The sequence below is a fragment of the Callithrix jacchus genome, chromosome X (genome assembly GCF_049354715.1).
Source record: "Callithrix jacchus isolate 240 chromosome X, calJac240_pri, whole genome shotgun sequence".
In the NCBI taxonomy this organism is placed as follows: Eukaryota; Metazoa; Chordata; class Mammalia; order Primates; family Cebidae; genus Callithrix; species Callithrix jacchus.
Window position 1 is genome coordinate 98,813,008 of NC_133524.1, and position 15,612 is coordinate 98,828,619.

Here is a 15,612-nt window from a genome sequence, read left to right on the forward strand (position 1 = left end):
CTATACACCAACAGTAGACAAACAGAGACCCATATCATGAATGAACTCCCATTCACAATTGGCATAAAGATAACAAAATACCTAGGAATACAGCTAACAAGGGAAGTGAAGGACCTCTTCAAGAAGAACTACAAACCATTGCTCAAGGAAATAACAGAGGAAACAAGCAGATAGAAAAACATTCCATGCTCATGGGTAGGAAGAATCAATATCGTGAAAATGGTCACACTGTCTAATTTATAGATTCAGTGCTATTCTCATCAAACTACCATTGACATTCTTCATAGAATTAGAAGAAACTATTTAAAAATTCACACAAAATCAAAAAAGAGGTCATATAGCCAAGACAATTCTAAGTAAAAAGAACAAAGCTGGAGGCAACACACTACCTGACTTCAAACTATACTACAAGGCTACAGTACCCAAAACAGCATGGTTCTGGTACAAAAACAGACACATAGACCAGTCGAACAGAATAGAGAACTCAGAAATAAGACTACACATATACAACCATCTGATCTTTGAAAACCCTGACAGAAACAAGCAATAGGGAAAGATGCCCTGTTGGTGCTGGGAAAACTGGCTAGCCACATGAAGAAAATTGAAACGCGACCCCTTCCTTACACCTAATACAAAATTTAACTCATGATGGATTAAATACTTAAATGTAAAACCCAGAACTATAAAAACCCCGGAAGAAAATTTAGGCAATACCATTTAGGACGTAGGCACAGACAAATATTTCATGATGAAATTGCCAAAAGCAATTGCAACAAAAGAAAAAATTAACAAATTGGATCTAATTAAACTAAAGAGCTTCTTCGCAGCAAAAGAAACTATCATTAGAGTAAAGAGGCAACCTACAGAGTGGGAGAAAGTTTTTGCAGTCCATCTATCTGGCAAAGATCTAATATCCAGACTCTACAAGGAACTTAAATTTACAAGAAAAAAACAAACAACCCCATTAAAAAGTGAACAAAGGACATGAACAGAGACTTCTCAAAAGAAGACTTTTTTTTTTTTTGAGACGGAGTTTCGCTCTTGTTACCCAGGTTGGAGTGCAATGGCGTGATCTTGGCTCTCCGCAACCTCCGCCTCCTGGGTTCAGGCAATTCTCCTGCCTCAGCCTCCCGAGTAGCTGGGATTACAGGCATGCACCACCATGCCCAGCTAATTTTTTGTATTTTTAGTAGAGACAGGGTTTCACCATGTTGACCAAGACGGTCTCGATCTCTTAACCTCGTGATCCACTCGCCTCGGCCTCCAAAAGTGCTGGGATTACAGGCTTGAGCCACCGCGCCCGGCCCAAAAGAAGACATTTATGTGGTCAACAAACACTTGGAAAAAAGCTCAACATCACTGATCATTAGAGAAATGCAAATCAAAGTCACAATGAGATACCATCTCACACTAGTCAGAATCGCAATTATTAAAAAGTTAAGAAACGAGATGCTGGCAAGGTTGTGGAGAAGTAGGAATGCTTCTACACTGTTGGTGCGAATTTAAATTAGTTCAACCATTGTGGAAGACAGTGTGTCAATTCCTCAAAGATCTAGAACCAGAGATACCATTTGACCCAGCAATCCCATTACTGGGTATATATCCAAAGGAATATAAATCATTCTATTACAAAGATACATGCACATGTATATTCATTGCCACATTATTCACAATAGCGAAAATGTGGAATAAACCCAAATGCCCATCAATGATAGAATGGATAAAGAAAATGTGGTACATATACACCATGAAATACCATAATAAGCAGTGAGATCATGTTCTTTGCAGGGACATAGATGAAGGTTGAAGCTGAACAGTGAGAACACATGGACACAGGGAGGGGAACAACACACACTGGGCCCTGTCAGCGAGTGAGGTGAGGGGAGGGAGAGCATTAGGAAAAATAGCACATGCTAGGCTTAATACCTAGGTCATAGGTTGATTGATGCAGCAAACCACCATGGCACACGTTTGCCTATTTAACAAACATTCACATCCTGCACATGTATCACAGAACTTGAAGAAAAAAAAAAGAAAGAAAGAAAAGAAAAAGAAAACTAAGGCCTGGGAGGGGGGGACTCGAAGGGACACAAAGTTTGTGGAATCGATTAGTATGTATCCTCCTATCTTAGTCTTGACTCTGTTTGCAGACTTTCCTACCTGGGGCTCCACCCCCAGACCGCCCATTCAGTGTGACCCCTGTGTCTGGAGAGATGAACTTCTGAAGACTGGAACACTTCCGCCTGTCCGACCAGAAGAGATTTCCTGACTGCACAGCCGGAAACCCATGTACATTTCAGTTCAGAAAAGAATGGTAGGCTTGGTGGGGGGAGCTCCTGCAAAAGGGGAACTAATACCGAAACACTCTGGTATTTGTCTGCCTCTCTCATTCCACCGCGGTTTTCCCTATATCTGGAGCTTGCCCCTGCGAATTCCAATACTTGAAGCGGCCACAGAGTACAGGAAACGGAGCTCTCCGACAGAAAGTGTGGCGGCGCTAGGCAAACCCTAACGTCACTCCGCTTCCACAAGCCGGATCCCGGTAAACTACGCTCTAGCTCCCCCCACTGCCGACGTGGGTAACCCGGATGTGGAAGAACCTTGCCTGCGAAGGAGAAGGTAGATGTTAAAAGGTAACTACCCGCGAGGTCCCGAGGAGCCCTGGGAACAGGAAGGAGAAAGGAATACCGAAAAGTGACAACAATTTGCCAACCACAGTCTTTAATCTGATAAAGCGGGTATCTCGTCTTGAGTCCCAGGTGCCGGATCAACCTCCAAATACAGCCGCCGCCATTGTCTCGAGTCCTTGTGTCTGACTGTCAGTCCCTGCTACTGTGTGACACAGCACCTAGAGGCGAGGAAATAAGTAAACGGCCTCTGATCCAAGCAAAAAAGGTCAGTGAGAAGGTGGGCATCGCTTGGTGGTGTGGATGTGGATATCGGAGGTGAACACTGGAAACGCGAACTGGTCGTGGGAGGCGGGAGGTGACAAGGAGAGAGAGACGAGTGATGTGAATGGCACACAACAATAAAAAATGATCTGCCTTTTGCTAGCTTAATTTCCATACACGCGGTTCACGACCATGTTTGGGAAGAAAAAGGTTGCAGCTTCTCTAGTCGGGAAAAGGCAGACTAGATAAGAGGAAGAGGGGGCTACTTCTATAGGCGATAACAGTTGTCTGGGAAGCCCTGAGAGGGAGAGAATACAAAAAGAGGTTGTAAATGTTTGATAATCAAGGCCCTGGATTCGAAAATGGTCTCATGTCTTGGTTACTGGTCTGATCACTAATAACCACGTCTCTCTCTCTGTCTTTTCATTTGCTCTTTGGGTGTGTATCACGCGTTTTTATGTGTAGATCTGTTCCTACGTTTGCAGCACTCCACGTTTCTGCAAAGATCTGTAGGGGGCAGCAGACCTCAAGGGGTGGGGAGAGCGGAAAGAAAATTGGCCTGGTTTTTACAGAGTGGGCAGTACTTGGAGGCAGCACTTGGAGGTGATAGATGGCTAAGACTAGAGTAGGAAGGAGTCTAAGGGAGCCCCCAGAACTCTCTGCCAGCTTTCCTAACATGTCCTTATTTAACCCCATTACGTTGCAGAAAATGATAGGCTTTGGGAGAGAGAAAGGAAACATAGGAACCCAGATGAAATATGGAAATAATACTTTTCATTTTTTCCCCAGCCTCCTTGGTTTGTCTAGTCATTTCATCCCTACAAACACCACCACTACTACTACCTTGTAGGGATGTTTGAGTTGTCTCTGTATAGGAATTGTCAGACTTTGAGAACAGAGCAGTGGGCTTGGAGATTTAGGAGTGGGAGAAAAAAAGGGAGATAGAAAATGTTTGCGAATCAGGTACCTGCATTCAGAAAGAATCTGTGCCCTAGGTGCCAGTCTCTACCAAAGACTCAGCCTCAACTGTCTCCTGTGTCTTCATTTATTGGTCTCCGTTTTTGTGAATCCTTGTAAGTAGATCTGTCTCCAGGTCTGTGGAACTGTCAGTTGTGAAGTTTTGTAAAATGGCCACCCAACTTAAAGCTAGGAAATTACGAAGAAGAGAAAATTGCACTGTATCTGTTAAGTTTGGTGTAAAGCTACAGGGACAGGGGGGTGGCAACTTCAGCTAGAGACATCTCTTCTGTTTTGTCATTTTACCAGTTGTTTTCATCTGCCCCACCCTCTGCTGCTGCTGATTTAGTTGGGAGTCTTGGTAAGCTTTGGGGGTACAGAATACTAAGACCTGCCTTTTCCACTTCCCACTTGATTGTCCTGCTCTCATGCTTAACCCTAGTCTAATCTGAATGAAGGACATTCAGGGCAATCACTGAAGAAAGAGGAAGATGGTGGGCAATAGGGAGGAGAAGGAAGAGTAGCCCTGAAGCAAAACAGTGCAGGAAAAGGGGACTAGGAGGGAAACAATAGACAAAATATATCTGGAAAGGCAAGAACGGGGGCCAGGGACCAAGGTCTGTCACCAGGAGATCAGTTTCCATATTCTCCTGTTTGTTTATTTGTTCATAGGTCTGCCTGTAGATCTGCTGTAGGGCTTGTCACCATTGGAAGCAAGGTAAGGAGGAGAAAGTTACTCCAGATCAGTGCAGGTTGGTATGAGTGTGGGGATTGCCTGGGTAGACCTGTAGGATGTAGTAGTGGAGAGCTGCTTGGCTCCAGCAGGGGTCAAGAACCACTATAGGGATTCGTTAGGTTCTCATCCACTTTTCCTTTGTGCTCCTGTTTGGTGCCTGGAAAGAAGGTTGATAGTGCTTGGAAGCATAGGGAGTGGGTGAAATGAAGGGAGAGAGAGTTTGCTAATTATCTACCTCTCTCACCTAGCACTGAATCTCCATACTCTCCTGTCTCCTTGTGCTGATCAGCATGAGGAGAAAAAAATTGGAAGAGACTCAAAGCCCCATTTCCTTCCTCCACCCCTAGGTCCTACTTCAGTGGCAGATCTGGTGGCCTTGGAGTGGCTGAAGACCACCACCCTCCACAGGGCTGCGCCCATGCACAGCCATCCTTCCCTACCTTGAGTGAGCTTCCTCTGCATGTTTTCTATATCACTGGCAGAGCCTATAGTTGGAAAGGGGACAGAGTGACTACTGGACTTTGTATGAAAACACCAACCGGGACAGACCTTCAGTCAAGGCTGAGACAGGGTTGGGGGTATATAACTTGTCCTTGCCTTAAACTTGGAACATGGCTGGCTCTGGGACAGAAGCAAGGGCTAGAGAAAAGGCTGAGGCTGGCCTGAAAGATGGAATCAGTGGTCCTGCTGCTGCTAGAGTGAGTGGTGAAACACAGGTCAAGGCAGTGGCTGAGGCAAAACTGAAAACAGAATCAGTGACCCAGGCCAAAGCTGGTGATGGAGCAATGGCCAGGACACATACAGTGACCTACACTGTGGCTATGGCTGTGACAAGGGAAGAGAGCAGGATGGAAGATACAACTAAGACTAGAGTCGTGGTTGAGACTAAGGCAAAACCCCTGGCAGAACACAGTATAGTGCCACAAGCCAAGTCAAAGGCCATGCCTATGTCTAGGGTCACTGCTGTAACCAAGTCTGAAGTCAAGGTTGTTGCTGTCAGTGAGGCAAATATCAGGTCCTATACCAAGTCACATGATAAGGCCAATACTGGGTCCAGACCTGACAGAAGGGAAGAGTCCAGCATCAAGGCCAAGGCTGGGGACAAAGCTGGCATTGGGATGAAATCCAGTGATGAGGATGAAGAAAATATCTGCTCTTGGTTCTGGACTGGAGAAGAACCTAGTGTAGGGTCCTGGTTCTGGCCTGAAGAAGAGACCTCTCCTCAAGTTTATAATCCCCTACCTAAGATCCAGGAAAAGCCCAAACCCACACCTAAACCCATGCTTGCTATAAAACAAAAGGCAATAGCATGGTCAAGGGCCAGGTATATTGTCCTAGTCCCAATTGAGGGAGGAGAGCAATCCTTGCCTCCAGAAGGAAACTGGACCCTGGTTGAGACCTTGATTGAAACTCCTCTGGGGATTCGACCTCTGACCAAGATCCCACCTTATCATGGGCCTTATTTCCAGACCTTAGCTGAGATCAAAAAACAGATTAAGCAAAGGGAAAAGTATGGGCCCAATCCAAAGGCCTGCCGCTGCAAATCACATGCATTTAGTTTGGAGCCTAAAGAGTTTGATAAACTTGTTGCCCTCCTTAAGTTAACTAAGGATCCTTTCATTCATCAAATAGCTACCATGATAATGGGCATCAGTCCTGCTTATCCATTTACGCAAGATATAATTCATGATGTAGGTATTACTGTTATGATTGAAAACTTGGTCAATAATCCCAATGTTAAAGAACACCCTAGAGCTTTAAGTATGGCGGATGACAGCTCTGAGTCTTCGGAAGAACCAAAAGCAGAAGAGTCATATATACACCAAGTTTGTAAAGACATAGTCTCTTGCCCCTTGAACTCCCCTGTGCAACTGGCTGGACTGAAATTACTAGGGCACTTGAGCGTAAAATTTGAAAATCACTATGTGATTACCAGTTATATTCCAGATTTCCTCACCTTGTTAAACAAGGGAAGTGTCAAAACCAAGTTTTATGTTTTAAAAGTGTTTTTGTGTTTGTCTAAAAATCAAGCCAATACAAGAGAATTGGTCAGTGCCAAAGTCCTGTCATCATTGGTTGCACCCTTTAACAAGAATGAGTCAAAGGCCAATATTCTTAATATTATTGAAATATTTGAGAATATAAATTTTCAGTTCAAAACAAAGGCAAAGCTATTTACCAAAGAAAAGTTCACTAAATCTGAGCTTATTTCAATATTCCAGGAAGCAAAACAGTTTGGTCAGAAACTCCAAGACTTAGCAGAGCACAGTGATCCTGAAGTGAGAGATAAAGTCATAAGATTAATACTCAAACTCTGAACACCCTTCTGTTTTTATAAAGCCTCAAACAGTTTTTTGGAGTTGCAATATGAAAACAATACATATTATAATTATAAATTCAATACTTATGTCTCCCATGTTGATTGAGGGAGAATACCAATTAATCTCGAGATCCTGAAACGTGCTGATTTTTATTGTGCTATATAATATAAATTGAGATTATTTTTAGTATTTCTGCAACATGACTTGATAATTAATCTATTCATCCTAAGCTATACTTCTGTGCTTTATATTGATATAAGTGTATTCTTTTGAGATTTTATTTCCATGTTGTTAATAAAGTTGCATGCTAAAACTGGTGAAAATATTGTCCTAGTTCTTCAGTTGAAATCTAGTCTGGGGGGGATAAAGCACAGACAGCATAAAGATGGTGAAGAACACTGCCTGTGTGTCTGTAGGAGGGCACAAACAAATCAAGTTCGCATTGACAGATTATTTAGTTTCAACATGTTCAAGGAGTAGAATCACTCTATGCAAGAAGACAGGACTGTGCTATTAGCTGTCTTGTAGGCTTCTACTGATAGGGCTTCAAATGAGGAATGAAGCCCTATCTGGGCAGCCCTGGGAAAGGGAGGATGGAGGAAGGGAACACAGATGCTTTCATTGTAGTCTCAGTTTCAGAACTTGTTCTCAGCTTATCACATAAAATGTCTCATCAGGATGCCTTGAAGCTGTTTAACCCCAAGAGGATTCCTGATTCTCACCCCTGTTCAGTAAGCCATGGACAGCTGCACATGAACTGTGGTTCTGAAGGGACCCAGCCCCACTGTGCCCTCAACAGCTCCCTCCCTATCCAGGGGTATTAGATTTACTGCTACATCTGAGATTCTCTCCCCATGAAGTCCTGGGTCGCAGAAGAGAGTGTTTCTGGGGATTACCCATGGAAATGGCTTCATAGATAATCTCGTCTATCTCATCCTGGTAACTGTTGACTCCTTGCCTTTGTTTTTGGGCCAGTGCTTTGGACTTGGTGATTTGTACCACAGTTGGTAGCAGCCCCCTAGTTTGTGCTGATTCTTTTTGGTCAGAGCTCAGGTCTATGTATGACATAGCCACAGGATACCAAATTCCTTTAGAAGTAGGTAGTTAGGAAGAAATTAATTCCCATAAAACCCAGTATTCTGTCTATTTGCATAGTTTATATAATTGAAGCTATGTTGTCTATACTAAGCTTGTCCCGTTTATTCTTAACAAAGGCTAGCTTCTCTGCAGGGGTTTGGGGAATCGAATGACAGAGTGTAGTTTAGGATTTTGGGGTCACCTCTGCCTCTTCTACCCCATGCCTCTTTTACTGTTAATATACTGCCCAGAATTGGGAAATATAAATATTAGGATAAGTATACAAATGGTGGTCTTTCTGTTGACCTTCCGCTCCTAACTTTTAGGGAAGTTCTAAACCAGAAAATCTCAATATGGTGTAATGGATCCCTACTTTTAATAGCTATATCTAGTTTAATTTCTACTAGGATCAGGTGTGAATCTATTGTGGTACATCTAAAAGTTTAAATGAAACACAATTAGCTACACTTGTGCATTAAAAGAAACAAGGAAGCTAGTTTTTTTGCAATGTGAAACTTCAATTTAGATGATTTTTGAAGTTCTTTATAACATTTTTTAATCCACAGAATTCCTGTAGCCTGTAATACCAGCTGTGGGTACTACTCTCAGTGTTGGAGATCATCAAAATACAATTGGACCAGACCCTTTGGAAATAATTCTGTGTCTCAAATGCCATGTGGAGCACACACTTAATCAGTTGATGGCTATGGAATTTTCCAACATCAGCTAAAGAGAAGGGTGAGTGTGGGGTGTGTTTGTGTTTGTATGAAAGCACAAAGTTGATGGTCTCTCCTTGGATGGGAATAGTGGGATGCAAAGTCATCTACATTGTTCATGAGGTGTCATCTGTTGATGGACACTTCACTTGTTTCCATCTTTTGGCGCTTATGAATATTGCTGCAGTGAGCATTGGAGTACAAGTATCTGTTTGAGTCCCTGATTTAAATTCTTTTGGGTATAAACCTAGTTGTGGAATTACTGGGTTGTATAATATGTTTAGCTTTTTGAGGAATTGCCAAGCTGTTTTCCACAGTGCCTGTACCATTTTACATTCCCATCAGCAAAATGCAAGGTTTCCAATTCATCCACATCCTTAGTATTTTCCATTATTTTATAAATAGCCATCTTAGTAGGTATAAAGTGGTATATCATTGTGGTTTTTGCATTTCCTGAAAGTCTTATGATGTTGAGCATCTTTTCATATGCTTTTTGGCCATTTGCATATATTTTTTGAGTAATGTATATTTAAGTTCTTTGCCCATTTTTAATTGTGTTTTTTGGCATTGTAGGAGTTTTAAAATACATACATACATGCCCCTTATTAGCTATATGATTAGCAAATACTTTCTCCTGTTCTGTAGGTTTTTTCACTTTTAACGATGTCCTTTGATGTGCAAAACATTTTAATTTCAAAGAAGCTTAATTCATCTATTTTTTTCTTTTGTTGCTGGTGCTTTTGGTGTCATATCTAAGAATTCATTGCCAAATTCAAGGTCACAGGAGACTTACCCCTATGTTTTCTTCTAAAAGTTGTATAGTTTTAAACATCAGAGTAAGTAGTGTGTCTATCACCTCAAACATTTATCATTTCTTTGTTTTGGGAGCATTCAAAATCTTTTCTAGCTGTTTGAAAATATGCAATACATTATTCTTAACTATAGTCACATTACAGTGCAATAGAATATTAGAACTTATTCCTTCTATCTTGCTGTAATTTTGTGTCTGTTAATCAACCTTTCCCTCTCCACTCCCTTCCCTATCTTCTCTTAACTTCAAATGAAAAAAAACATAATTACTTTTGCACCAGCCTAATAGTAACCACTATTCTACTGTCTACTTCTGTGAGATAAGCCTTTTTAGCTTCCACATATAAATGATAATGTGGTATTTATCTTTCTGTGCCTGGCTTATTTCACATAGTGTCTTCCAGGTTCATCCATGCTTCTGTCAATGACAAGATTTCTTTCATTTTTATGGCTGAACACATTTTTTAATCCCTGCATCTGTTGATGGGTACTTATACTGATTTCATATCTTGACTATTGTGAATAGTGCTGCAATAAACATGAGAGTGCACATATATCTTTGATACATTGATATCCTTTCTTTTTGATATATACCCAGCAGTAAGATTGCTGGATCATATGGTAGTTCTATTTTTAGTTTATTGAGAAATCTCCATGCTGTTTTCCATAGTGGCTGTACTAATTTACATTCTCACCAAAAATGTGTAAGAGTTCCATTTTCTTTGCATCCTTACCAGCATTTTTCTTTTTTGTCTTTTTAACAATAGCCATTCTAACTGGGGTGAGATGATATCTCTTTGAGGTTTTGATTTCCATTTCCCTGATGATTAGTGAGGTTGAGTGTTTTGTCATATACTTTTTGGCCATTTGTATGTCTTCTTTTGAGAAATGCCTATTCTGATTATTTGCCAATTTTTAAATTGAAGTATTTGTCTTTTTGTTGTTTAGTTGTTTGAGTTTCTTGTATAGTCATGTACGACACAGCATTTCAGTACATAATGGACTGCATGTATGACAGGTGTCCCATAAGAATATAATACCAAATTTTTTCTGTACCTTTTATATGATTAGATACATGAATACTTACCATTGTCTTATAATTGCCTGTATTATTCAATACAATAACATTCTATACAGGTTTGCAGCCTAGGAGCAATAGGCTATACTACATAGCTTATGTATGTAGTAGGCTATACCATCTAGGCATTTGTTTGTGGTACTTTTCTTCTTCTAAGTAGAAGAGCTTTTTTGCTCTTTTACTTTTAGAAGAGCTTAAGAAAATCTGAATCTATGATAGTCTCACAATGATGGAAATGCCTAGGGATACATTTCTCAGAATGTATCCCCATGGTTAAACAATACATGACTATACATTCTAGATATTAATCCCTTGTCGAATGAACAGTTTGCAAATATTTTCTCCCATTCTGTAGATTGTCTTTTCATTCTCTGATTGTTTCTTTTACTGTGTGGAAGCTTTTTAGTTGATATAATCCCATTTGTCTATTTTTGCTATTTTGCTGTGCTTTTGAGGTCTTATCCATAAAATCTTTGCCCAGACCAATGTCCTGAAGTATTTCTCCTATTTTTTTTCTAGTAGTTTCATAGTTACATTTAGATTTATAATTTATTTTGAGCTGTGCTAGGAAACAGAAAAATGAAACTGGACCTCTGTATTTCATCAAGTACTGCAGAATTTTGATTATAGTAGTTTTGTAGCATGTTTTGAAATCATTAAGTCTGTGTGCTCCAACTTTGTTCTTCTGCTTCAAGACTGTTTTTGTTATTCTGAGTCATTTTCCATTTCATGTCAATTTTAGAGTCAGCTTTTCCACTTAAACAAAAAAGTCTTTGGAATTTTCACATTGATATTTTTCACTGAATCTATAAATTGCTTTGAGGATTTTGCCATCTTTACAATATTTAGTTTCCAATCTATAAACACATAATGCCCTTCCATTTATTTTGGTCTTTAACTTCTTTTAGCAATTTTTTTTAGTTTTAGGGATGTAAGTTTTTCACCTCCTTGGTTCAGTTTATTCCTAAGTATTTCACTCTTTTATATGCTATTGTAAATGGAATTGTTTCCTTTCTTTTTCAGATTGTTCACTGCTGGTATATAGAAATATAACTGATATGTGTGTGTTGATTTTGTCACCTGCAACTTTGCTGAACTTATTTATTCACTCTAGTAGCTTTTTTGTGGATTCTTTTGAAATTTCTATCTATAGGATCATTTCATCCATAAATAGAAATATTTTATCTTCTTTTCTCCTATATGGTTATCATGTATTTCTTTTTCTGGTCTAATTGCCCTGGCTTAACTTGAATAACAGTGCTGACAACGGGCATGCTTGTCTTGTTTCTGATCTTCTCGGTGAAAGTTTTCAGTCTTTTACTGTTGAATATGACATTAGTTGTGAGATTTTCATAAATGCCAATTCTCATGGTAAGGAAGTTCCTTTCTGTGCCTAATTTTATCAGTGTTTCTTTTTAAGAAAAAGAAAGAAACAGAAAGAAAGAAATAATAAAAAAGAATGAAAGAGAGAAAGAAAGAGGAAGAGAAAGAGGGAGAGAGAACGGGAATCTTGCTCTATTGCCCAGGCTAGAATGCAGTCTAAAAATGGGTTCTGAAAACCTCTTTAATGCCAATAATTGTGCTTAACAATAGAGACAGGAAGGAATAAGGGAGGAAAATAACAAACAAGCAGCCAACCAATATTTCATTTAAACCTGTGAAATGCTATGCAATTACTGAGGAGTGATTTACTTCCATTTATGTAGTCACTTTTAGAGTAGGTGTGATGTGGTACTGATAAGAATGTATGTTTTGTGTATTTGGGGTGGAGAGTTCTATAAATGTTTATTAAGTTTACTTGTTCCGGGTCTGAGTTCAAATCCTGGATATCCGTGTTAATTTTCTGTCTCGTTGATGTGTCTAATATTGACAATGTGATGTTAAAGTCTCCCACTATTACTGTGTGGGAGTCTAAGTCTCTTTATAAGTCATTAAGAACTTGTCTTATGTATCTGGGTGCTCCTGTATTGGGTGCATATGTATTTAGAATCGTTAGCTCTTCTTGTTGCATTGATCCTTTTACCATTACATAATGTCCTTCTTTGCCTCTTTCGATCTTCATTGTTTTAAAGTCTATTTTATCAGAGGCAAAAATTGCAACTCCTGCTTTTTATTTATTTGTTTATTTTTGCTCTCCATTTGGTTGGTAAATCTTCCTCCATTCCTTTGTTTTGAGTCGTTGTATATCCTTGCATATGAGATGGGTCTGGATGCAGCATACCGATGGGTTTTGGCTTTTTATCCAATTTGCCTGTCTGTGTCTTTTGATTGGGGGATTTAGTTGATTTAAATTTAGGATTAATAATAATATATGTGAGTTTCTTTTTTTTTTATTTTTATTTTTTTAGACGGAGTTTCGCCCTTGTTACCCAGGCTGGAATGCAATGGCGCAATCTCAGCTCACTGCACCCTCCGCCTCCTGGGTTCAGGCAATTCTCCTGCCTCAGCCTCCTAAGTAGCTGGGATTACAGGCATGCACCACCATGCCCAGTTAATTTTTTGTATTTTTATTAGAGACGGGGTTTCACCATGTTGACCAGGATGGTCTCGATCTCTTGAACTCGTGATCCACCTGCCTTGGCCTCCCAAAGTGCTGGGATTACAGGCTTGAGCCACCGTGCCCGGCCAATATATGTGAGTTTAATACTGCCATTTGATGCTAGCTGGCTGTTTTGCCCATTAGTTGATGTAAATTCTTCATTATGTTGATGCTCTTTACTTTTTGGTGTATTTTTGGAAAGGCTGATACTGGTTGTTCCTTTCTATGTGTAGTGCTTCTTTCAGAAGCTCTTGTAAAGCAGGCCTGGTGGTGATGAAATCTCTCAGTACTTGCTTGTTCACAAAAGATTTTATTTTTCCTTTGCTTGTGAAGCTTATTTTGGCTGGATATGAGATTCTGGGTTGAAAGTTCTTTTCTTTAAGGATGTTGAATATTGGCCCCCACCCTCTTCTGGCTTGTAGGGTTTCTGCTGAGAAATCTGCTGTGAGTCTGATAGGCTTCGCTTTGTGGGTAACCTGACCTTTCTCTCTGGCTGCCCTTAGCATTTTCTCCTTCATTTCAACCCTGGTGAATCTGACGATTATGTGCCTTGGGGCTGCTCTTCTTGCGGAATATCTTTGTGGTGTTCTCTGTATTACCTGGAGTTGAATATTGTCCTGCCTTGCTAGGTTGGGAACGTTTTCCTGAATAATATCCTGAAGAGTATTTTCCAGCTTGGATTCATTCTCTTTGTCACATTTAGGTACACCTATCAAATGTAGAGTAGGTCTTTTCACATAGTCCCATATTTCTTGGAGACTTTGTTTATTTCTTTTTATTCTTTTTTCTCTAATCTTGTCTTCTCATTTTATTTCATTGAGTTGGTCTTCGACCTCAGATATCCTTTCTTCTGCTTGATCAATTCAACTGTTAAAACTTGTACATGCTTTGCAAAGTTCTTGTGTTGTGTTTTTCAGCTCCATTAATTCACTTATATTCCTCTCTAAATTGTCTATTCTCATTAGCATTTTGTCAAACCTTTTTTCAAGATTCTTCATTTCTTTGCATTGGGTTAGAACATGTTCTTTTAGCTCACAGAAGTTTCTTATTATCCACCTTCTGAAGCCTGATTCTGACAATTCATCACACTCATTCTCCATCAGGCCTTGTTCCCTTGCTGATGAGGAGCTATGATCCCCTGAAGGAGGAGAAGCATTCTGGTTTTGGATGTTTTCAGCCTTTTTGTGCTGGTTTCTTCCCATCTTTGTGGATTTATCCACCTGTCGTCTTTGTAATTGCTGACTTTCAGATTGGGTCTCTGAGTGGATGTCCAATTTGTTGGTGGTGATGTTATTTCTGTTTCTTTGTTTTCCTTCTGTGGACGCCCCTACCCCAGAGAGCTGGACCTTCCTGGGTTCAGCTGTGCTTGCTGTGAAACTCTCAACCGTCAGTGTTTCCAATTGCTGTTTTTTTTTTGTGGGAGTGGGACCAGCCAAGCCCGATCACCTGGCTCCCCATTTCGGAGCCCCCTTTTTTTCTTTTCCTAATTGATCAGTCGATTCTCTCCCAGGTGCCCCAGTTGCCCGCTGAAAAGGCACTGGGATCTATGCAATTTCCCATGCAGCGACCGTGCTGGCTGAGACAGCAGCGCTGAGATTTGTGACGCTTTTCTGCCCAGGAATCTCCTGGTCTGGCTCCTGGCTTCAGTCCCCCTCCCAATCAGCTGAATGGGTGACTCTGCATTCTTGGAGCTCCAAACGCCAACTAAAAGGGCACCCAGTCCTGCATACTCCGCACTGAGAACCGCCACGCCAGGAGCCAGCAAAACAGCCGCGCTGGCCAAAAGAGTTGTGCTGGTGACCCGTGGGGCTCCTCCGTGGGGCTCCTTCACTGGGAATATCCTGGTTCGTAAGCAATAAAAATTCATCTGGAAGTCTGGCGTCCACTCACTCCCTGCACCTTCACTGGGAGCTGCAACCCTGAGCTGCTGCTAGACGGCCATCTTGGATCTCTCTCCTATCAGTGTTTCTTTAAAGGGTATCAGGTTTTATCAAATATCTTTTTTTGTCTCAATGGAGATCATCATGTGGAGAATTTTTTTTCTATTCAAGTGGTATATTATGTGATTTGACTCTCTTATGTTGACCATCCTTGCATTTTTAGGTATACAATCTTTTTAATATACTGTTGAATTTGGTGTGCTGAGATTTTGTTGATAATTTTTGTATCTATATTCATAAGTGATACAGGTATATATTGTTTCCTTGTGATGTCCATCTGGTTTTGATATCAGAGTAATACTGGCTCCGTAGAATTAGTTAGAAGATGCTCCTCCTCCTACTCTTTAGAAGAGCTTGAGGATTGTTGTTGACTCTTCTTTATGTGTGTTGGAATTGGTCCTGGAATTCTCTTTTGGGGGACCATCTGGTCCTGGAATTCTCTTTTGGGGGAAGTTTTTGATTACTGGTCCAATTTCTTCTCTGTTTATGGGTCAGTTGAGATTTTCTATTCAGTTCAGTTTCTTTTCTGTCCAGATTTTGAGTCAGT

General features: G+C 40.5%; 2 protein-coding genes across 15 annotated transcripts in view; both read left to right on the top strand.

Moving 5' to 3' along the window:
• Positions 1-2,586: 2,586 nt before the first annotated feature.
• GPRASP1 (G protein-coupled receptor associated sorting protein 1) overlaps positions 2,587-15,612 on the top strand; it is a 56,782-nt gene continuing 43,756 nt past the window's right edge. The window contains exons 1-6 of one of the 14 annotated variants that reach the window (XM_078363754.1): positions 2,587-2,895; positions 3,887-3,964; positions 4,521-4,566; positions 4,932-5,029; positions 7,583-7,844; positions 8,549-8,720. The gene's annotated coding sequence lies outside the window, so the exon portion shown is untranslated. Of the gene's footprint in view, positions 2,908-3,886; positions 3,965-4,520; positions 4,567-4,931; positions 5,030-7,582; positions 7,845-8,548; positions 8,721-15,612 lie in introns of all 14 variants that reach the window. The other 13 variants (XM_078363756.1, XM_078363758.1, XM_078363751.1 and 10 more) reach the window with 13 other exon arrangements.
• Positions 5,134-7,228, top strand: ARMCX5 (armadillo repeat containing X-linked 5). Its single transcript, XM_017968247.4, has one exon. The coding sequence runs from the start codon at positions 5,196-5,198 to the stop codon at positions 6,900-6,902; it is 1,707 nt and encodes a 568-aa protein (XP_017823736.1). The 5' UTR covers positions 5,134-5,195; the 3' UTR covers positions 6,903-7,228.